Genomic DNA, 23,830 nt, shown 5'->3' on the forward strand with positions numbered 1-23,830 from the left:
TGTTTAGGTTAAGGCCTAAAGTAGAAGACCAGGGGGTTTAAAGAGAAAGGAGAAAATTTGAACTAGCTGCTGAGAAAAATGGGGAAAAGTTGCTCATGGACAAGTACAAATGATATTCAAAGTGTCCAGAGCCCAGCTGTGGTTGGAGTCCATGATGATAGAATGGAGGGACTTCTTCCCAGCAAAGCTTGGCAGCCTGGCTTAAAAACAGAGAAGGCAGACCATGGCATTCATCCAGGATAGGGGTGACTTTCCTTTTTGTTCTTTTAAAAACAATAATACCTCCATTAATTTGTGCTCCGGGAATAAAGCTCTTTACTATGAAAACAGGCAGTCTGAAAAACAAAAACATGTCCATAAATCATGAAAGCAGAACATTTGTAGCTGTATGACAGAACTGCTCACCACACAGTTTCTTTTTGTCCTGGACTAGACCCTAGTCTAGATCACCATGTGAAATCTCTGAAGAATATTTTCTGTCCCAGGTCCCCCTGACCTACTTCAGGAGTCTGACATCTCCTGTTCTCTTCAACCCCAACTTTCCACAAACCTGGGGAGGATTTGATCATCAGTCATATTGCTGCTGATTACAGATTTTTGGAATGCCTCTCTTGTGTGTTTCTTTACTCAAGATTATGCATTTTTAATGCTTTTATTCCAACTGTGGAATAAGATTGGATTTACTTTTCTTCAAAACAAATGTGGTGTCAACCTAAAGGAGGAGGAAAACAGGTAATGGAGGTATGTCTGATCGCTAGTGCTTTGTATTATATCCAAGGGCCAGCTAAGTGCCTGAAACATAGAAAAAATGCTCAAAAATGATCTATTGAACAAATGAACAAATGAATAAAAAATAATACTGATGATGAGTTGGGGGTGGGAATGGAATTGAGGCGGGGATGGGAGCAGATATAGTTGGTGGAAATGCAAATGATCACAACCTTTGTGGAGTGTACTTTCAAATTGTGTTTTCTCAGAAGTAAACCCTGAGACAAAGATTAGGGCAAGTAGTTTACTTAGGAGGTGATCCCCTGTTGCACTGGTAAGGGAGAGCAAAGAGAGGGAAGTCAATAAAAGGGAATGTTAACGAGAGAGTTATCATTGTGGACAGCTGAGGCTCAGATCCACTAGTGACCTCTGTATAGAGTTGTTCCCCGTGACAGGATGCAGAAAATGGGGGTGTTTATTTGTCATTGACTGAGAACTTCCCTTGGGTATGTTCAGTCCCCAACTTTTCTGGCCTACCTTGTGAGTGCACAAAACACACTTTTACAGCCAGGGAAATACCTCAGACAAAGAGGTGCAGGTGCTTGCAGTAGGAAGTCATTAGTGACTGAAGAAGGAGTATGGTGGGGGCATCAAGAGCAAAACTACAGAGCCTGTCTGGCATAATCTTTCACAATTTTAAATGCCTACACCCTTCCAGGCAGTAATTCCAATTTTATGAATTTATATACTTGATAAAGGCTCACATCTGCACAAATATACACACCTATACGTGCAAGGATATTCATTACATAATTATTTGTAGTAGCATGATTTTGGACATTGTCTCAGTATTTCACTATCATATATTGGAATCCTGTGTGGCTGCTAAATAAATAAGAAGGTTCTATCTGTACTGGTACAGAAAAATCATCAACATATTATTAATATAGAAAAGCAAGATCAATAATGGTTTGAAGAGTATGCCACCATATGTGTAAAAATGTGTGTATGTATGTCTGTGTATATATGTGTATATATTTATATAAGAATAGAATATCCCTGGAAGGATATTAAAGAAAATTGAACGTGATAATTCCTCTGATATGGAAATTGAGAATGAGAGAAAGGCAGACAGGTGAAAGAGAAAAAGCATATTTTTTTTTACTATAATATGTTGTACTGTGCAATTTTTTAATATACTCAAGTAGGACCTATTTTAAGAAATTAAAATAGTAAATGAATTGGAGTAGTTGAGTGTGTATGTATGTGTAGATTGTAGTTAATGAAAGAAAATAGATACTTTCCTCCCTACTTCCATTTCTGCCTTCTAATCCCAAGGGAATTGACTCCCAAAGGATTCCAGCAATTTTCTGGAACTTTTAGATGCCCTAATGCTGAGATTACTCCATTCCCAGCCAATCGTGAAAACAACCTCCTCCAGACTCCTTTTGCTGTTGCAAAGGACCTACAAAGTAGGTCTCTGCTTTACTGTGAACCAGTAAAGAGAACTGTTGGCTGAGAACTGTTTTTAAGGCAAACAACAAATAAGTTCTGGCACAAGCTGGACTAGATGTTCTTGATAATACATTGCCAGCAGAAGTGTTCTCATCCTTGAGGGATGGTCATGACACTCTGGGACAGGCAAGCCACTCCTTAGGGGTCCCCAGAATGTCTCAACATTTGGCTGGGCAGTGGCATGTCACAGAATTCTCTAATACAGAACTTCATTTTGAGGAACTGGTGCTTTCTCTGGAGTCTGGGAGCTAGAGGAACTAATTTTCCCTAAAGAACTGGTGAATTGCTATAATTCCTTCTGCCTTCTCAGCCTTTCCATGGAAGAGATGATTAATTAGCTAGTTGCTCAGTGGAATCAGTATGGGCAGCCACATTTAGCACAGACTTCCTAGATTAGATGGTTTAACCTTTGGCAGGGAGTTGGGGGAGAAGTACAGAATTCCCATTTTTCTTAGTTGGCACCACTGAAGAATAAAAGAGGTCACAATCACATCTGGATCATCGCTATGACAAACCTTAAATACCCTTCCTGTTTCCAGTCCTGCCATTTAAAAAATAATCTTCCAAGATGTGATCTTTCTAGAATATGGATGTAACTTTGATGATCCATTTCTTGAAACCCATTAGTGCAATCCTATTTTCCTATAAAGTAAAATATATCCCATTAACCAGGGTACTCAAAGTTTTTCATAGTCCAGCCCATGTCAACCTTTCTAGCTGTATTACTCACTAGTTCTCACCCTTTTGTATTTTTAGCAGTGTCTATGGGTTCCTATATGCTGCACATGTTCTCCTGTATTTCAAAGCACAGAGACACATTTGCTGATCCTCTGAGTTCCCATGGATGCATTAGAATCCTTCTTTCTCACAATACTTAACACATGGTATTACAATTGCATGTTTGTTTGTCTATGTCTGTTATTAGATGGTAAGCTTTTCTAGATAAAGACAGTCTCTTATTTTTTATAACCCCATGCAGTAGGCAATCAATAAAAGTTGTTTACATAGACTAACTTCCCTCTACACTCTTCCCGTCAAGTGCCTGTGCTTGAATGCCTTCAGCCTGTGTTCTTTGTAGGCATCTCATTCTATTTTAGTGATGGATAAGAATAGTGTCACAGGCTAGGTTCCCCAAGAAAAAGATTCTAAAATGGAGATTTGTGTGCAGGAAGTTTTGGTGAAGGTTTCTCAGGATCTGCACCTGTGGAGGAAGTGAAAGAAGCAGATTGGGAGAGAGGATGTACTGTGGTACAGCAGCCACAAAGCCTTAGCTAACCCCAGAGAGTTCTGAAGCTGGGGCAGACCTTCAGAGTTGGCCCAGGCTGGGGGAAGGAGGCTGAGCTTTCACATCTCTACATGAACTAGATGTAGGATGCAGGCTCTCTCTGGGGGGAGTCATGACCTTAGGCAAGGTGTCTCTTTTCAGCCAAGGGCAATTACTGTGGAAGCTTGAGGACTGAGAGCTGTTGGTGAGCAACACACCCAGCACTTGCTGACTATGCCTTTCTTTGCTGCAGGGGTATCAGGCCAGTGCATGACTCTGTATAAACTGCAAATATAGACTCTGGCATTAGAATGCCTGTGTTCAAATGTGAGCTCCACCATTGGCTAAGTGTTCCAGTTGTCTATTGCTATGTGACAAACTACCTCAAAACTTAAAACACAGCAATCATGAAAAATTTCATTTTAAAACAACTTTTGCCTTAAAAACAACAATCACTTACATAAATCTGTGATCTGGGTACAGCTCAGTGGGGACAGCTCATCTCTGTTCTACATGGTGTCAGCTGGGGTGGTACATGTAAGGTTGGGAGATCTACTTCCAAGGTGGGTCACTTACATGGCTGGCAATTTCAATGGGGACTTCTCCACACAAGAGCTTGGGCTTCCTTATAGCATGGCGGCTGAATTCCAAGGCTGAGCATTTTCAGATAACTATGCAAAAGCTGTATCACTTTTTCTGACCTAACCTTAGAAGTCACAGAGTATCACATTTAGGTAGATGAGTGCCCAGGTTTCATTGTAAGAAGAGCGTGTAAGATTGGAGCTATTGTTATACTACTTTTTTTTTTTTTTTTTTTTTTTTAGAAAATACAGTCTTCTGAAAAAAAAAGTATAATCTTATGTAATCTATTTTCTGGTCACAATAATTAACATTTATTCTTTATGCAAAATATATTTACACCCCTCTCTAGACCCCCAAGTCTCATCTCATTATGGCTTCGGGTACAGTCATTTGACTCTTGAACAGAAGACCTGTGACTAAGAGGCAAGTTATCTGTTTTTCTCATACTCAACATATAATTTGGGACAGTCATTAAATAACCTCACAGACAAAGAAAGAAGTTTTCTTTCAGAGAGAGGGAAGAAACATATAACTGTTTGAGGCCATAATAATTTTGAAATCCTGCCAGACACATAATATTAGTTCCTTGATTAGGGCTCATCCTACTCTCTGGGAATAGTTCTCCATGGCTCTTGGTTTTACCTTCTTACTCTGGGTTCCATCTCCTGAATTATCCTCTATTTTCCATAAACTGTAGACCACATTTGCAGCTGAGTAATCTTCTTAGTCCACATTCCAGGCCAATTGTCTCTTTTAATTTTGTAGAGTCTCTGTCCCTTTTCAGCCCAAATTGGTAGGGCTTCCACCAGAAAAAAATTATCTTAAAAACATTGTGGGTTTTCTATGTATCATATTGATGTTTACCCATTAGACAAAAGTTATACCCACAAAACTATTTGGAACAGGCATTTAATATTTGGCTCCCTGTGAGTCTACTGAATGACATTACTTTTAAGATTTTTGGAAGCTCTGTTATTTAATGGAGAGAATTTGGTGATCTATTCTTCTCATATTCTCAGAGGTCCTTTTATCAAGGTATCTGAGGCACCAGCTCAAGTATCTTTGAAGTCTTAACAAAGGGATTTATAGTCACATCCTGATTTTAATCATTTTTGCCTTGAAGCCATTTGTAGATTTTATCATCTTGAAGAGGCTAGGAATGAGACAGTTTTATTTTCAAACCTGCAGATCCTGGCTTATTTGTATACAATAGTTTGTTCTTTAGCTAATCTGTCTCCCCTTACATTTTATCATAGATATTGAGAAGAAGCAAGGTGGCTTTTCCAATACTCTTGGAATTCCCCTTAGCTAAGCCCTTAAATTCATTAGGTACCTTTCCTATTGGCCATATTGCCCTACATGACTGACTTGTCAAACTTTCTACACTACATTATATGGATACCCTTTCCTCCAGCTTCAAAATAACATTGAATTCACTTTTCCTTTTGATACCTTTAGGCTTTCACTAACACTCCCTTCAAGATCCTTGAGATTTATTCCCTGTTCAATCCCAAAGGCTTTCACTAACACTCCCTTCAAGACCCTTTACATTTCTGCCCTGTTCAATCCCAATGCCAGTGTGGTTTATTTTTACTCCTCCCATCCCCCATTCTCAGTACCAAACTTTGCTCCCTAACATACCATTCCAAACATATGGATTAGAGTAAAACCAATAATTTATTTGGTTCATGAGCCTTTAACCTGAACAGCACTCAGCAGGAACATTTCATGTCTGCTCCTCCCAGTTGGGGTGGCCCATATAATATTGGATGGTCCTCTCCCAAGATGACTTATCCACATGACTGACAATTGGGTGCTGACTGACAATTTCTCTCCATGTGGTTTTCATCACAGGGAGACTGTAGGCTTCCTCACAGCAGAGTTACAAAGGTTACAAAGACAAGTGTCCCAAGAGAACCAGGTGGAAGCAGTATCACTTCTCATGAACTTGTCTCAAAAGATATACAGTGCCATCATGCCGTAGTCACGATTTTGCCCAGAGTTAAAGGTAGGAAATGTGGACTCCATCTCTTGATGAGAGGATGTTAAAGTCTCATTGTATGAATAACATATGTAATGAGAGATGTTGTTACAACTATATTTGAAAAATATAAGCTACCACAGGCATATTATATAACCTGTTTGAGCCTCAGTATATTCTAAAAGTGTGGTACCTGAGAGAGACACACTGCTGTAGGGTGGAGAGAACTTGCCTTCTCCTTTTGTTCTTCATATCAGGGTGCTTCAAACTATAGCCCAGTGTCAAATCTGGCTCAATGCCTGGTTTTATTTGCTTTATAAACCTTTATTGCAACATAGCCACACTCATTCATTTCTGTATTAACTATGGCTTCTTTCATATTATAATGGCAGAGTCTAGCAGTTGCAACAGAGACCATATGGTCTTCAAAGACTGAAATATTCACTATTTATTCCTTTAGAGAAAATATCTGCCAATGCCTACTTTACATCCTACCAAAACAGAGAATGGGAACTGAGAACCATCATAAAGATAGTCTTGAGCACATTCTATTCCATGGATAAGGTTGCTGAGACTTACAGAGGACTAAGTGACTAGATAGAAGTAGAGTAATGACCTTTTTTTTTTTTTTTTTGCTATTTGCTGTATACCTTGTTAATGTGCTTCTGAATATTTTACAAACATTCTCTCCTTTTCATATAACAGGAAGGTCTTATTGTCATTCCCAATTTGTATCTAAGGAAAGTGAGAACATAAGTAATTTGTCCAATTATGTAGAGACAGAGCTGAAATTCCAATCCAAGTCTTCCTGACTTCAGAGCCTGTGCTCTTAGCCACTGGAGTAGCCTTTCTCAAAGTGCAGTTTGCATTCTACTTGCCTCAGAATCCCAGTCTGAGACCCATTGCACCACACATATGCTAGGTTCTCAACCCTGGCTTTACATTGGAACTAATTGAGGAAGTAGATAAAAGTACACATTGTTTTATTCCATTTGGGTTGGTATAACAATAGACTAGGTGGCTTATAAACAATGGAAATTTATTCTTCACAGTTCTGGGGGTTGCAAGTCCAAGATCAGGGTCCCAGCATGGTTGGGTGTTTTCCAGGTTGCAGACTTCTTGTTGTATCCTCACGTAGTGAAAGGGGCAAGAGACCTCTCTGGGAAATCTTTTATAGGGGACACTAATTCCATTCACAAGGGTGCTGCTCTTATGACCTGATCACCTCCCAAATGACTCACTTCCCGATACTGTTACCTATGCTGTTAGAATTTCAGTGTATGAATTCTGAGGTGACACAAACATCCAGGCCATGGCTGAGGAAATCTGTGATGGATCCCCAGGCATCTCTGTTTTTAACAAATTTCTTTGGTAATTCTGATGCTCAGTCAGGATTGAGAACCATTATTCCCTACCTACTAGAACAAGGTCCTCCTAACTCTTATTTAGGAGTTTAGTGGACAGTATTTTTGTTCAACTTCCATCTTTCCGTAGCCTCCCCCTTACTCCATCTTACCATTGTGGCCACAAAGAGACAATGAGACAGGCAGTTATGAAAGCTGTGCCCAATGCTGGGGGCATTTAATGCAGTGACCAGAAAGAATGCACATCTTTTTCTACCTGGCCTGACTCATCTTCCCAAGGCAAGTTTTCCTTTGAAGCAGGAAGAACATGGGTAAAGGCCAAACAAATCCTTACTCGAGAGCTCTGGAGCATTAGACTAGGAAAGAAAAAGTGGGAAAAATTAGGAGAGGAAAATGTGGCAGATTATATGGCCTAAGGAGCAGCTTCTGGCCAGTACTATGATGTGGAGCTTTCTTCTGCCTTCAATCGTAAGTGTATTTGCAGAGGATCTAAAAATGGAATAGAAATGCCAGCAACAGCTCTAACCAGTCAAAATCAAGGAAACTAACAACTTTTTAAGTCATCACTACACTCATGAGCTCATTTAAACCTTGGAACTTTGAAATGGTACAACAATTATATCTCCATTTTACATATGGAAATTTGGTTTTATTTATAGTAGATGTGATTTCTACATGTATCACAGAAGTTTGGTGTGCTGCCCCATTGGGAGGATAGGAATTTAATCCCTGTCCATCAGGCACAAGACTGGGAAGAGAGAAACTTTCTAATTGAGATTCTCACATTGGTTAATAATTTAAAGCATTACTATTATCCTGGGAAGTGGCTTTTGAAAAATTATACATTCTTTGGTGTGGGAAGGTATGTTTTCTTTATTTTTTTTGGAAGATATGTTTTCTTTTCCCTTTTGCTCATTTAACCTGTTGCAAAACTGCAAAACTTGACAATGTTTTGAAAAATTTGACAGTCCTTTGGATTTTTAAAGAGTTATTTTATAAACTAGATATTAAATGAGGTCTTCAATTCCTGTCAGTATGTGTGTTGCCCTGGAGTGATTAACTCCCCTGGTTTGTCCAGAACTGAGGGGCTCCTGGGACATGGGACTGTGATTCCTACACTGGGAAAATCCTAGGTAAACTGAGATAAATTGGGATAAGTCAGCCTAATGGTTGTCCCAAATTGGGTTCAGAATACAGTTATTTCATGGACCTCCCAAAAAAACCAACTACTCACCAATACTTCATGACCAATATTTCTCCTCTCTTTCCTCTTTCTTCATCCCTCCCTTTTTGAGGAACAAATACAATTCTCTCCTCTTCTGGAGTGGAGTTCTTCCCACCTTCCTGAAGCTTTGGCACCAAACCATTTCATGGCCCCAATGCCTCAACTTCCAGTCCAAGTAAGTTTATCACAACATGTTTTGAAATAAATACTGTGCTCTCCTCCAGTGGAATGCTAGCGAATACAGTGTTCGTCTTGCCTTTTTTTTTTTTTAAGATTTTATTTATTTATTCATGAGAGAGAGAGAGAGAGAGAGAGGCAGAGACACAGGCAGAGGGAGAAGCAGGCTCTATGTAGGGAGCCTGATGTGGGACTCAATTCTGGGACTACAGGATCACACCCTGGGCTGAAGGAAGGCGCTGAACCCCTGAGCCACCCAGGGATCCCTTCGTCTTATCTTATTACTGTTTTTGTACCCACCTTGCTGCAAATGGGTAGTTTTGTGATGGGCCTTTCTAATCTGTGATAATCTTTCCCCACTCATCATATGAACCTCAATGTACTTTTTGTGTAATGTCATATATAAGGACATGACTAACACTGCAGCCTAAGGCAAGTCACTTGGCTCCTCTGAGCTTAGATACCTCATCTAAGAAAGGGAGCAAAGTAAATTGATTAAGAAGATTCCTTTAAACCCTAAAATTCCATTGTATTATTCACTGAGTTGAATGCAACTGGTCAAGGTAATCTTTTACCTATGGCCTGGAAAACTTATAACATCCTTAAACATATAATATAGAACAGGGGAGTATCAAAAAGGTTAATCCTTAAAATCTTTCATAACCATAAGTGGCTATTTGTGTTCCCATCATTCTCAGAAGTCACTTCTCTCTACTCTGTTCCCCTATGGTGGAGTGCTATTCAAAAAGTTGTTTTTAAATCAACTACTTAAAAACAAAAAGATGCATGCTTCACCCTACCTCCTAATTTTGAAAGCAATGCTAGCACTTTATAGAGATTGCAGAAAATTTAGAAAACATAAAGAATCACAGAGGATGACAAAAGCCACCAATAATCCCTTCATGCAGATGTAACCACTATTAAATTTTTGGAGTATTTGGTAAAAACAAAAAACAAAACCCCAAAACCCCCATTGTACTGTACTGTCTTATAATCAGCTTTATTCACTTAACAATAGATTACTTTCTCATTTCATCATGAGAAGTCTAGTGGCTCATTGTATTCCATTTTATGGGAAGCTATACTTTATTTAATTAAGTTTCTGGATAAGTTGGATATTGTTGGATCCAACAATATTGGATTAATCCAACAATTGTTGGATTAAGTTGGATATTGAGAAGTTCCTCTCCAAGGTTTCATAAATAAGCATCTAATGTATTGTTTTCCCACCAGATATTTTTAATGGTGAATTTCTAGAATACTAGCTATATACATTTCTGAGTTTTTAATATGTCTTCCAAAAAGTATCCTCAATTTATACTTCCCCTAGCAGGATATAAGAGTGACTCTTCTTGCAGCTTTGCCAATAATTAGCCATGACCAATGATCACATTGGCCAAGGGCTTTAGGCAAGTGGCAAAGTCCATAATGACAGCCAAACTCTGATATTGCTCTTTGATATTAGTGTGTTTATCAAATATCTGAAAATAGAACAAGAAAGTAAACAGCAACATTGATCATTTGGCAAAAGAGTCATATGCTGAATATTGGAGCATCTAAACATACATCAGGGATTCTTAACCTGGCGTCTATGAACCTTACCCCAGTCTTTTATCCCACTTAATATAAGTGTTTGCTTCAACCTGTACAAACCTATTGAAACCAGAGGCTATGGCTGCCACAAGGAAATTTGAGAATAAATAAAGTCTTTATGAAAAAAAGAAGAAATGAAGGGAATATTCTCATAATGAGTGCACTTGTCATATGGATCGACTTATTTCATTTTCTTTAAAAAAAAGATTTTATTTATTTATTTGTGAGAGAGACAGAGAGAGAGGCAGAGACATAGGCAGAGGGAGAAGCAGGCTCCTCGCAGGGAGCCTGATGTGGGACTCAATCCCTGGACCCAGGATCACCCCCTGAGCCAAAGGCAGCCACTCAACCGCTGAGCCACCCAGGCGTCCCAACTTATTTCATTTTCAAATAATAGTGTGAGTATTTTTTATACCTATTTTATCAATGAGAAAACTCAGAAATCAGAGTCTGAAATTTGTCCCATGGACATGCAGCTAATTAAGAACAGGTCTGGGAGCCAAACCATAGTTTTTCTGACCCCAAAGCAGTATTTCTGTTGTAACACAAAGATCTTCCTAGAAAGGAAGAATAAGGCTGGGGTTAAACATAAAGTGTAAAGATAATGTGAGGTTAAAGGCATAATGCCTAGTGTACATAGAACTTGAATGCATTTGTGCTGATAGATTGAATGAATGACTAATATTTCCTTCTTATCCTTGGCTTTAAGAATCCTAAGCAAGGGACGCCTGGGTGGCTCAGCGGTTAAGAATCCTAAGCAATGGCAAAGGGTTTGGAAGTTTTCCCTTCCACAGGGTTGTTTGGGGCAAGACTTCACCCTCTAATTATGACCCATATTTTCTTTACTCCAGATTAGTCAAGAATAGATGACAATAGCTTTGGGTGCCATGACTGGATAGGAGAGGCAGGCGGGAAATGTATTAGGCTGAGTGATATGAACCTTTATTTTTTGGTAGGTAGCATACTGGCAATTTCATGTGGTTTGCCTTAATATTTCAAATCTGCAATGTTGAGTGTTTTTATTCTGAGTGTTTATGAGAAAAACAGACCCACTTCTTCTTCCTTTTCAAGATCTTGGGGATACCCTTCCCACCTTCCAAGGAGGAAAAGCAAGGCAAGTTTGCCTGCTCTTGGTATACATGGCCCACCATTTGGGTGTTGACTGCTTTGGTCAAAAGTTGTTGTAAGGGGAATGTGAAGAGCTTTGATGGGGGATACGGAGATAGATCCAGAGGAGACCCACCATGTCAACAGCAGCTTGGCCTCAGTACAGATATGGGATAAGGACCAGGATCTAACTCCTAAGATTGGGGTGAGTGGATAAGAATAAGGCAGAGAGAGAAGCAGAAGAACAAGGCAGAGTCTATTAATGGCCTGAAAAATAATGTGGATATTTAGATGAAGGAATAAGCCATAGCCTTAGGAGTTAGACTTCAGGCCCAAGATGAGAGCAGGCCTAACATGAAGGGAATTAGATGTGTGATCCAAGCAAATCAGGGCTCGTTCAGCCTTTCCTAGAGTCTGGGCCCCAGGGGGGCCAAAGTGTGTCAAAGGCTGTGTACTGAGTTGAGGCCCAGAATAGAGGAGCTGGCAGGCTGATGCAAGAATTCAGGCATTCTTCACTCACAAGCTGTTAAAGGTTTGCCTTACTTCATCCACCTGATAAGTAGTTATTGAGCTCATTTTCTGTTCCAGGCACTGTGCTAGTTGTTGAGAATAGAGTGTTTAAAACATAACTTGTCTTCATGGAGTTTCTATTTTAATCAACAAGGGAGCAAATATATAAATAAGTAAAATAATTACATATAAGGACAGTGTTAGGGATCCCTGGGTGGCACAGCGGTTTGGCGCCTGCCTTTGGCCGAGGGCGCGATCCTGGAGACCCGGGATCGAATCCCACATCGGGCTCCCGGTGCATGGAGCCTGCTTCTCCCTCTGACTGTGTCTCTGCCTCTCTCTCTCTCTGTGACTATCATAAATAAATAAAATTAAAAAAAAAAAGGACAGTGTTATAAAGTAAATACCCAGGATGATGGAACAGAAATATCAGGGAGGAGGTTCATCTTAAATAGTTTTCCCAGGGCAGTTGGTTAGAGGTCTGAAGGATGAAAACAAGCCACCCTTAGGAAGAGTTGCGGGGGAACAGGCCAGGCAGAAGGGAAAGTAGGTGCAAAATTCTTAGGTGGGACAGGCTGCAGGTTCTAGTTTCAGGGAAATGAAAAGAGGCCAGTGCAGGAGAAGAGAGGCTGAGATGGGGATGTAGAGACGGATACGAGGTAGGACGGTTGGGAACTTGGAGGCCTTGAGGAGTTCGGGCTTTATTCTAAGCACAGTAGGAGGACAATGGAAGGTTTTTGCTGGTGGAATGACGTGATTAGAATTGCATTTGAACAATTTCACCCTGGCTGCTCTTTGGAAATTGTAGAGGGGCAACAGAGCATCCAGGTAAGGGACTTCAAAGCTCTTTGGGGGAATCAAAGCCAGTCCTTGACCTCTTGTAAGATCTCCCAGAAAAGGTAGTTGGCAAAGGATTATATTGCTCTTTACAAGTATCTAAAATTTATATTGAGATGGAGTCATAGCGAGAATCTATTAACTATTTGGGCATTCTTTTCTGAAGGGATTTGTAGAAACACATGTTTAGAAAAGTGACCCCAAAATTCACGCATCTTTTAATCAAATCAATTAATCATTCATTCATTAATTTTTGTCTTTCTTTTATGTAACAAATATATATTAATCCCTTGATCTGTGCCATCTACCCAAGGAGTTAAATGGTGAATAAATAGATTAACTCTCTTCCTTCCTGTGGCTTGTGGTCTACTCTAGGGGTTAAGGACTAGGATCTAATTCCTAAGATTGGGGCAAGTGGATTAGAATAAGGCAGAGGGAGAAGCAGGAAGAACAAGGCAGAGTCTATATATGGCCTGAGAAATAATATTTAGATGGAGGAATAACCTTAGGAGTTAGACTTCAGGTCCAAGGTTAGAGCAGGCCTAACATGAAGGAAATTTTTTTTTTTTTTAAGATTTTATTTTTTTTTATTTGAGAGAGGGAGAGACAGAAACAGAGAGAGCACAAGCAGGGGGAGTAGCAGAGGGAAAGGGAGAAGCTGACTGTTATCTGAGGAGGAAGTCTGACACAGGGCTTGATCCCAGGACTCTGGGATCATGACCTTAGCTGAAAGCAGATGCTTACCAGACTGAGCCACCCAGATGCCCCTCGAGGCAGTTTTCATAGCCTAAGTTCTTTAAGAACTGAGCCACAGGGAAGCATGGGGAAGAGCAATGGAACTTTACATGGGCAGAGGCTTGGGTTCTCTCAGGAGTGAGAGCTTGATAAATATTGGTTGATGAACAAATGACATTGAACAAATCATTGATCTTCTTTGGTCCTCTGTGCAGATGAGAAAAACTGGTCAGAGGGTCATAAACTCGGAGTGGATTCTCTTTCTTTCTTTCTTTCTTTCTTTCTTTCTTTCTTTCTTTCTTTCTTTCGACTTTATTTATTAATTTGAAGTGGGGAGAGGATGAGTAGAGGGGAGGGATAGAAGGAGAGGGAGAAGCAGACTCCTCACTGAGCAGGACTCCAAGATAATGACCTGAGCCAAAGGCAGATGCTTAACCAACTGAGCCACGCCTTGGAGTGGCTTCTTTCAGTGTTGAAATTGTATCACAAGGAAATCAAATTGAAGGATCAGGGCAACATTCCGTAAGTGCCCTTAATATGACTAAAAGCAAGACAAATAGACATTACTGACCTCCTGAAAGGCACGATACGATGTATGTCACACACTCTGTAAATTCTACTTGCCAAAAAATTGAACAATAATCCAGGTCTGGGGGCACCTGGGTGGCTCAGTGGTTGAGCAGCTGCCTTGGGCTCAGGGTGTGATCCTGGGGTCCTGGGATCAAGTCCCACCTTGGGCTCCCTGCAGGGAGCTTGCTTCTCCCTCTGCCTGTGTCTTTGCCTCTCTCTAGGTGTCTCATGAATAAATAAAAATAAAATCTTTAAAACAATAACTCAAATCTAGCCAAGTCTCTGGTCTGGTTCTACCATCAGCTCTCAGTAAATATTGGGATAAGGAGCACAGCAAATCCTCCCCAGGGTGCATGGGCTAGATCTAATGTGGGCAATTGGATAGGACAAATGACCTGGTTTCTATAGCAAATAAATGGCACAAAACAGTGCCAGATTTGCAGTAAAAGGGCACTGTTAAAGGAAATTTTTCTTAATAATATCATATTAATTTTTAAAAGGATGACAATGGTACTGGATTTTGCTACAGAAAAAAAGTCCTCAGGGGCTGCCACAGATCCAGGGTAGTTGGAGGCGATGATATGAAGAAAGACTCGGAGTCTCACTGCATTTTAATCTGGGGGCCAGGGGGACGGAGACTTGGGACTCAGACTCAGATCCAGGCTTTGTCTCCTCGAGCTTTTATTAAGAGAGCTGGCAGATTGGCTATAGGCACGATTAACACTGCGAAGCAGAGAAATGTGCTTACTTTAAAAGGTAAAAGAAGAGGCTGTTGACTCCGGGATGGGGTGGGGAGAGCAGAGGAACCGCGTGTGGTTAACCATGTGGTCCGGAGTCGGGGAGCGGACTCAGGACCTGCCACGTCCCCGGTGCGCCCAGGGCCATGGGGTCGGTTCCCAGGCGGGCTCCGCTGCTGCCTCCCCACCAGGGTGACGTGCTGCCACGTGGGCGAGCCGTGAGCAAGCTGTGCTAACTGTAGTAAGCCAGACACGAGAGGACAAATATCGTCCCGTTCCCCTCAACCTAGGATCCAGAGGAGCCCAAAATCTTAGAGCCAGAAAGGGAAGGGAGAACGAGGAGTATCTAGTGGGGCCAGAATCGCAGCCTAGGAGGACGGAAACAGTTTCAGGGATGGTGGTGGCGATGAGTGTGCAGCAATGAGTGCTCTCAACACCGCTGAGCAGTACGCTCGAAAGTGCTTAGAATTGTACAGTTCGTGTCATTCTTGTTTCTACCAGCACAACAAAAAAAGCCCTGAGGTGCTAGAGGTAAATTCTGGAGTAGTTATAGGTGAATAACACTATCACCTGGGATTTGCTTTGAAACAATCTAATAAAGCAAAATGAACAAAAGCGCTGGAGGACAGAGAGGAAGCAGAACTGGTGAAACAAACCTAGTCATTGACATCTAGAGATGAGTACCCGGGGTTCCCTTGCGCTGCTCCTTCAGTTTCATGCATGTTAAGCCCTCGATAACAAAGTTTGATACATCTATCACGTTTTGGTATGTTGAGCTTCATTTTCTGAGATGCTCTGAGCATTGCTTCTTTTTAGAAGACTCAACTAAAAAAAAAAAAATATATCCCCTGTAGCCCTTTGATGTCCTGAGCTGTCATAGTATAAATAGGCCCAAGCTTGAGGAGAAGGCCACCCAGGCCACTTTCTAGGGAGCAAGCCCCTCACTCATCCTCCTTGATCCTCCCACCGACCTTGCAGGTTTGCAGGGGACGATACATGAAATTGTACATAGCAGCATTGCTTACTGCTGCCCCCGCCTTAGAATCACTAGAGAGTGTTTGAAAATACTAATGCTCAGCCCCCAACCCAAACCAATATGAGCTGAAATCTCCAAGGGTGGGCCCCGCAGGAGCAATATTTTTAAAAAGCTCCTTCTGGGATTCTAATGTTCAGTCAAGGTTAAGAACCACTGTGAACCCCAGGGTACCTAGAGGTGCTCACAAAATACTGATTGAAAATGGATCTGGAATGAGTTACCTAGTATGCTCTGTTTCAGTCATTTGACAAAGCCCTTTTATGGGACAAGAATTTATACGCAACCTTTTCTCCCTCCCACCCAGGAGATCCAACTTTCCAGAGGCTGTAAACTTACTTCCTGAGACTTTGCTAGGGCAGGCGTACTTATGCCCAAGAGAGTATCGAGGTGGCTGTTAGCAAAAGCCTAGAAAGATAAGAACAGTTTTAAAAATGTTTTTGGGGCATCACAAAAAGCCCATTGTGACACAACACTCTTTGAAATAACATTAAAGAAAAGTGAATTATGCTGTTTATCAAAGGGAAAATGAAAGCCCCTTAGACACAAATTTTATTTTGGAGCTGAAGCCTTTAATCAAATTGACAATTAAAGATATGGCCCTCTATGAACCGAGGAATGATAAGCAGCCATTTGCAATCTCAATATGTGGCCGCTGGAATTTAATTCTATGTTTCATCCCCCATGTATTGAGAATGGATAGATTTTCCTAACAGTCAGAGAGAGAAATGTAGTCCTTATGATGATTCAGTTAACTGCATGAACATGGAGTAGAAATAACTCTGCATATCTTCATTTCCTCACCTTGGCACTTCAGGATTTGGAGTGAATACTCACAGCGCAGTCACTTCAAACAGATTGACAAAAAACAAAAACAAAAACAAAAACAAAACAAAACAAAAAAACAAATGCTCTAAACTTTCATGGCAAATAACTCTTCCATGAAGTGAGAGAGTAAGTGATCCTAAGTCAGAGGTATATGCATGTGTGTGTGTTTGTGTGTGTGTTGTGTGGGATGGGCATTTTTCTTTTCTTTTCTTAGCCCCAATCAGAGTTAAATGGTAGAGGAATAGGGTTGTCAGATTTAATATATAGAAAATGCAGGATGCCCAGTTAAATTTGAATTTTAGATAATTATTTGCAGATATGGCTCTGAATATACTAACACTAAATAATATTCAGGTTTTATTTGAAGTGCAAATTAAACTGGGCGTCCTCTATTTTACCCAGAAACCCTACGGGGAAGAAAAAAAGAAGTCCTTCCAAATGTGAAGTCTAAATATCTTATTCCAAGATGCTCATGTTGTCTAGGAGGTGCAGGTGCTCAGTGAATGTCCACGAACATGGGCCACAAAGGGGATATCAACAGCCAGTTTGAGGAAGTCAGTGTATCCAGTTAGCAAATGCTACATAACTTATGCCTCCAAAATTGTGGGGTTTAAAATAATAATCGTATAGCATTGCTAATGCTTTTGCAAGTTGGCTGTGATTTGTTCATCTAGAATGGACTTGGTTGAGCAAATCTGTCCATAAATGTGGACCTTTGGTTAGGTTAAGGAAACTCAGGTCAGACTATTGCAGTTGGGAAGGCTGTCACAAATCTCATCCTCTGCTTGGAACCAGTGATAACAAGTGTAAATAGAAGTATGTGAGTCCTCTGAAGGCCTAAACTTGGAACTAGCACATTATTATTTCTGCCCCCATGCCATGGGCCAAAGCCAGTCATATGGTCATACTCAAAGTCAAAGGGTAGGGTAGTACCTTGCTCCCAACAAGAGGCCATGGCAAGGTTGTGAAGGCAGGAGGGGTGAAAAACAGGAGCTGATGATCTTATTTACTGTGAGCAGACATGGGGAAAGTGAGACCCAAGAGAAGGAAGTGAAGTCCCTGGAAGCTTCAGAGCCCAAAAGTCTGACTCAGGAGAAGGGGGATGCAGGAGATCAGTTCTTAAGGGTTTCAGGGGTTAGAGGGACCCAGATACAAGGCCTATTGGATTCCAATACATCTATGTTTGCCTAGAAAGGTTCTCATGAACTGAGGTAAGAGTGCATAGGTTACTCTTTAGTGGTCTCATCTTTAAAAGTTAGAGGCCAGGCAAATGGTTTGAAGTTGTCTTAAATGTTATTACCCACAATTCACATGGACTCCTTGCCATCTTGTCCGCCATTTAATTATTCCTTTGGTTGTAAAGGTAAGACATTAAGGCCATTATAAAATGACAACTAATTTGTATCCATCAGTGTTTTGTAGTCGGTACTTTTCCCCTTCAAGTAAGAGAAGTCAACTAAAACTAGCTCAAGCTGAAAAGGGAAGTCATTAACATAATTGAAAAGACCGAAGATACAAGCTTCAGACAGGGCTGGAGCCATGTGCTCAAATGATGTCAATAGGATTCTGCATCTCTCCATTCCTAAGGCCTGTGCTGGCATAATTCTGAGGAAAGCTATTGCTTCATAATGCCACAATGGTCTCCGAAAACTCCAGATTTAGGGGATCCCTGGATGGCTCAGTGGTTAAGCATCTGCCTTCGGTCCAGGGCATGGTCCTGGAGTCCTGGGATTGAGTCTCACATCAGGCTCCCTTCATGGAGCCTGCTTCTCTCTCTGCCTATGTCTCTGCCTCTCTCTCTCTCTGTGTCTTTCATGAATAAATAAATAAAATCTTAAAGGAAAAGAAGACTCCAGATTTATTTTATCAACTTGGCACTCTGGCAGAGAAAGCATGCCTTTTATTCTTCAGCTCAGTGAAAATCCTGGAATTGAATTTTAGGTTTAATGCAGGTCAAGTGTCCACCTTAGAACCAACTCCAACGGTCAGGATACTGATTTGCTAGACATGGGTGTCGAAACCTGAATCATGATGTTTGGTCAGCTCCCCCTAAAACACAAGGCCTGAGAATGGGGGAGGGAAAATGGAAGTATGATAACAGATGGGAAAAGGGTGTTAGGTAGGCAGTAAAGCAAAAGATGGCTCTGTCCAATGGCTCCTCATTTTCCTTAGAGTCAAAGATACTATAGCATCCACCCTCCCTAACCCGTTTCCTCATCTCCTACCTCTCTTCCCCTTCCATTCTACTTCAGCTGTATCACATACAAGCATTCAAGGATTACCTGGTCTTACGGACTCTGGGCTGGCCACATGTTCAGTCACTTTCCCACTGACCAACCCTAGAGAGAGCCAGTGCCCACTGCCCAATTTCCATTTGGTTTTCTAAGGAAGAAATATTTGTTACTCACTAATACTTAGGCTGATGCTTTTGAGGAATGCAATGGAGAGATGAAGAGTGAGTTGGGATTAGTGGTGAGTGGGGATGTGTGCCACTTTTGGACCAGGGCAAGCATTTGGGATAGAATACATTTGAAAGGCCCTATTTGAAAGTTTTTTTCTTAGGGCTTTTCTGAGAGAGCTGCACTTTAACTTAAAAAACAATAAAAAATATATATATAAGTGGCTTGTGGTGAAAGCAGAACAAAGGGGAGAATCCCAAATTAACACTTGGGACTTTCTCAATTTAGGGATCTCCAGGACAGCACAGATCCTTGGGAATGTCTTTCTTTGCCAGTGACTTCATGTGTTTATTTAACTGCCCAGCTGAGAGCTCACCCTGACATTTCAGCAACTAGGCAGCGTCTGCCCATTTAGGGTGACATAAGAAAGGGAGAGCTGTCCCACAGAGCTGCTGGAAGACTATTCAGAAACCTGCTTTTCAGGATTTTTCTTTTTTTTTCTTTCTATCATCACAAGTGTTGGTGATTAAGCTCTCATTCTTTCATCCCATGGTTGTGCTCAAAATGACCTAACTGTGCCAAAGTTGGCAAAAGCTGTTCCTGCCCTCCAGGAAGGGCAAAGAGGCCTTAGGGTGGAGGTGGGGCAGGAAGATGCAAAAGACAGGAAAAAGGCAAAGAATGGTTTGTGTTCAGAGAGTGCTGCCTTAAAATGTCAGGGAAGGTAGGAAAAGGTGATTTAAAAGGAAGAACTACTTTTTTTTTTTTTTCCCAAAGGGGATTTCTGCAAGACACCTTCCAGAAGCTTCAGTTGTTACCCTCATGGAGGTGGACAGGAAAGCAAAAGAAGGACAGCCAGGTAGGGAGATTTCTGCTTCTCACTTTGTCACACTCCACAATGTTCAGTTATCTTGTGTACCTATTGCTTTTTAATGGAAATTTTTAGAAAAGACCAATTGAATGAAAACAAACTAAATCACAGGGACTTCACCCACTTTATATTTTTTTATGATCCAAGAAAAAGGGCTTCATTTACTCACTGTGTGGACCTTGGCAAATTTAAGCTTTCTGTGGCCTATTACCTCATCTGGAAAATAGGGTTAGTGACAGAGCCTGCATCGTGAAGTGGCTGTGGGGATTCAAGGAGTGAAGGTGTGTAAGGTACTAAGCAACAGTTTTCATAAGCACTCAATCATCCTAGCTATGGCAGGTATTGTCCAAATTCTGTCCTAACACAGAACTCAATAATTTAGGCTTGTTCATTCTAAAGTCAGTGCCTAACTGTCATGGCAGGTGACCACAGCATCTGGGGCTGTGATGGATGCTGGTGGTGATGGTGGAGGTGGTAGTGGTGGATAGTTGGTTCCTGAACATTCAGCACACTGGAAGTGGGGAAAGGAGCAGATGGTTGAGACTGAAGCCACAGAAATAGGCAGAAGGCAGGGTTGATGGGGGTCACAAGCACACCTGCCTTATCTTAGTGGAATAAATTGTCTGCCTTTTGTCATGTCCTGAATATGTCTGAGATGGACCTGAGAGGAATAGATAATGTGTGATGACTCAACAGGAAATAAGAAAAGAAGTATTCTTTCATTTGGTGAAAAATGTCTTCCCTGCCATCTCCTACCAGAACCCCTGTGCATTATTCATCTTTCTGTTGAATATGTACAGGGCTAGAAGCCACATCTAGGCCTTACCCATATCTAGGCTCATGAGGACTGAAAGGAACCATACAAATCAATTTGCCAGTGTCTCAATTAATAGGAAACATGATTCAAACTAACCTGTACAACTAAGGCATTGATTTATCTCATGTAATACGTTTAGCAATGAGGTGGACTTCAGATTTGCTTGATCCAGCACCTCAACCACACCATAAAGTCCAGGTTCTCTTTCTCCTCTCCATCATCGTTGGTGTATGGGTTGTGTTCTTGGACTTCTTTCTTCCTATGGTCATAAGGTTTTTGTCAGTGACAGGTGGGACAACATGTTTTCTTGTTTCTAACCAATTGAGGGGGTGGGGTTGAAGGAGAGAAAATGAGACAGAGGAAGAAAGAGAGATTCTTCTCCAACTGTAGGGGGAAAGAAGTCCTTCGTTGCAGCCAGATTGAGTGAATTTAGGATAGTGCTCACTCCTGGACCTGAGCTGGTGGCCAGGTGGATGCTATGAGGTACAGGCATTTTAAACCAATCACAAGCAAAGCGTATATAATGATTAACTTAGACCAGGGTTTTCTACTTTAGCTCCATTGATATTTAGGGATAATTCTTTATTGTGGAGGTCTCCTGTGCATTGTTGTTATCAGCGTTCCTCGTGTCTGCTTACACGGTTACCAAGAGCGAGGGGCAGGTGAGTGTGGAGAGGCAGGCAGGGGCTAGATGGGGGACTTTGATTTTTATTCAAAAAGCACCAAATGGTTTTAGCTGGGATCTGCAGAAAGAAGAGAAGACTTGGAGGGAAAACAATTATTGCAGGAGAGCAGGTAATGAATGATGGCAGTTTCAGTTATGGTATAGATACAGAAAGAGAGGATGTAATTTAGGAGTTAACCAGGTAGGACCTGGTGCTGAGTGGACATGAGGAGTGGGGAAAGGAGGACAGTAAGGATGTTTCATAGGTTTCTTGTTTTCGCACTCCAGTGCACTAATATTATTTCTCATGGAATGAGGAACACCAGAGTAGGAGCAGACTGTAGAGAGATTATGTTCTGGTTGTGTTGAATTTGAGGCCTGTGTGAGTTACCCAAATAGAAATATTAAGCGGGCAGAAAGAGACACAAATGTAGTGCTAAGGGAAGAATATAAAACTGGAGATGATACCTGGAGCTGTGTGTGATTGGGACTCACCTTAAGGATGCTGGGCGGGGGTGGGGGTGTAGAGATCCATGAGTCTTGAGAGGAGCAGCCAGGGGAATAGAAGGGTTCCAGGAGAGAATAACTAGGTTATCCCATTACCCACAGAGAACATTTGGAGAGACAGGGCTCTCCTGTCAGGGCTCAATCAGCAGAGGTCTGTACTATTGGGAGGGGGTGGAAGATAAAGACCAAAATACTGACCTTTGGATCTAGTGACATGGAAGGCTGTTGGTGAGCCCAGCAAGAGCCTTTTGGGAAATGATGGGTGTTGTGGTCAGAAGGTAGGCTGGAGAGGCCTAAGCAATGCCTGGAAGAGACAGGAAGTAGATAGATCCCTCTTGGAGAAGTTTGGCTGTGGAATAAGGGAGGAGGGCCCAGCTAGAGGGGAAGTGATGACCAGTGAGAGTTTTTCTTGAAGACAAGAGACCCTTTACCATGTTTAAATGGTTTATGAGGAACAGAGGTTTGAAATATAGGAGAGAGAGAGGTAGAGGTAGAGGCAGAGAGAGAGAGAGAGAGAGATTGGAAATGAGTAAGCTTCCTGAGAAGGCAGGAAGGAATGTTATCCAGATCCTTGAGGCTTAGAAAAGAGAAGGGGCATCAGTGCAATCATAACTACAGGGTGGGGGAGTGGAGGGGCAAAGTTGCAGGTGGACTTGAAGGGTTTGTAGCAGGAAGTTAAAGAGCATTCCTGTTTGAACTCTTCTGTAGTTTCTGTAGAGCAGGAGACTGGGAGGGAGTGGTAGTTTCAAATACATTTGGGAAACACTGTTAAGGTCAAGCAGTGATCGTCACCAGTGGACTTTTCAGAACCTTTACTAACACGAGGATCTGTTGCAGGTGTCCCGGGATGGGATAGAGCACCCATTGTCAGAGGAAACTGCAATCCTACGGTGGGAAGGGGCTCAGACAAAATCAATTGATTGGCTTAGCAGGTGTGGAGGGCCCTTCTGTAAGGAGAACAGGGACTTCCCCAAGCCCTCCATGCTGTGAGCAGGTGCCTCTCATCCTGACAGCACCGTGTAACCCTGGATCCCAGCCACTCTTCACAGTTAGGCAGGGATAGCCATCAAAACTTCCTGTGTGACCTGAAAGAGTATGAGGCAGGGCACAACTCTGTTGCCTCTGAGTTCAGCCTACCTGGAATCCATGACTTAACTGTGTGTCCTTGAGCAAATCATTTAATTTCTCTGTGCCTCAGTTTCTTCATCTGTACAGAAATGGCACTTGTGGCATCCTTGTCATGTTGTGATGGTTAAATAAAACAATACATATAAAGAGCTTAGAATAGGGTCTGACCTGTGTGAATAGTAACTCTGAACTATTACCTGGAGCAGAGGGACAGCTGTGTTCCATCTCAGAAACAGGGCATCAGAAAAATCTATTCTAGCAAAGAAAAGAAAAGCGAACAGATGTGTCGAGCAAAGTAGAGAAAGAATAGTAGAGAAATAATGGAGAAGGCATATTCCCTCCAGAGGTATGGATCAGCCTCTGGGTCAAACACTCCATGATAAACCTCCCTGTTAGTTGGAGCTATCCTGGGGATGCACAGAGAGGTAGCATGAGTACAGTGGCCGAGATGGGATTTGAACCCATGTCCCCTGGCTTCCAATCCAGTGCCCTGGTATCATGATGACTGCACACAGTTCATTTAGGCTCTGGATGGGATTTGGTGAGAAAACTCTTCTCCCAGAGGAAGAAAGCATATTTTTACAGCCAGAGGCAGGTTGTATCAGAGATTAAACTGAGTGTCCTGGTTTCCAGAGCAGCAGCCTTCTGATCTTCTGACTGCTGTGGCCCACACCTGATGGA

General features: G+C 41.7%; 1 protein-coding gene across 6 annotated transcripts in view; it reads left to right on the forward strand.

Annotated features, from left to right (window-relative positions):
• Positions 1–375: 375 nt before the first annotated feature.
• Positions 376–23,830, forward strand: part of LOC144282446 (uncharacterized) — a 139,822-nt gene continuing 116,367 nt past the window's right edge. For 3 of the 6 annotated variants that reach the window (XR_013350885.1, XR_013350883.1, XR_013350884.1), the window contains exons 1-5: positions 376–741; positions 4,419–4,496; positions 5,928–6,077; positions 8,710–8,814; positions 19,940–20,021. Coding sequence is in view for 1 of the 6 variants with exons in the window: in XM_077846113.1 (XP_077702239.1) it covers positions 700–741; positions 8,710–8,814; positions 19,940–20,021 (229 nt within the window). In the remaining 5 variants the exon portion in view is untranslated. The remainder of the gene's footprint in view (positions 742–4,418; positions 4,497–5,927; positions 6,078–8,709; positions 8,815–19,939; positions 20,022–23,830) is intronic. The other 3 variants (XR_013350886.1, XR_013350887.1, XM_077846113.1) reach the window with 3 other exon arrangements.

The sequence above is a fragment of the Canis aureus genome, chromosome 13 (assembly GCF_053574225.1).
Source record: "Canis aureus isolate CA01 chromosome 13, VMU_Caureus_v.1.0, whole genome shotgun sequence".
Classification (NCBI taxonomy): Eukaryota; Metazoa; Chordata; class Mammalia; order Carnivora; family Canidae; genus Canis; species Canis aureus.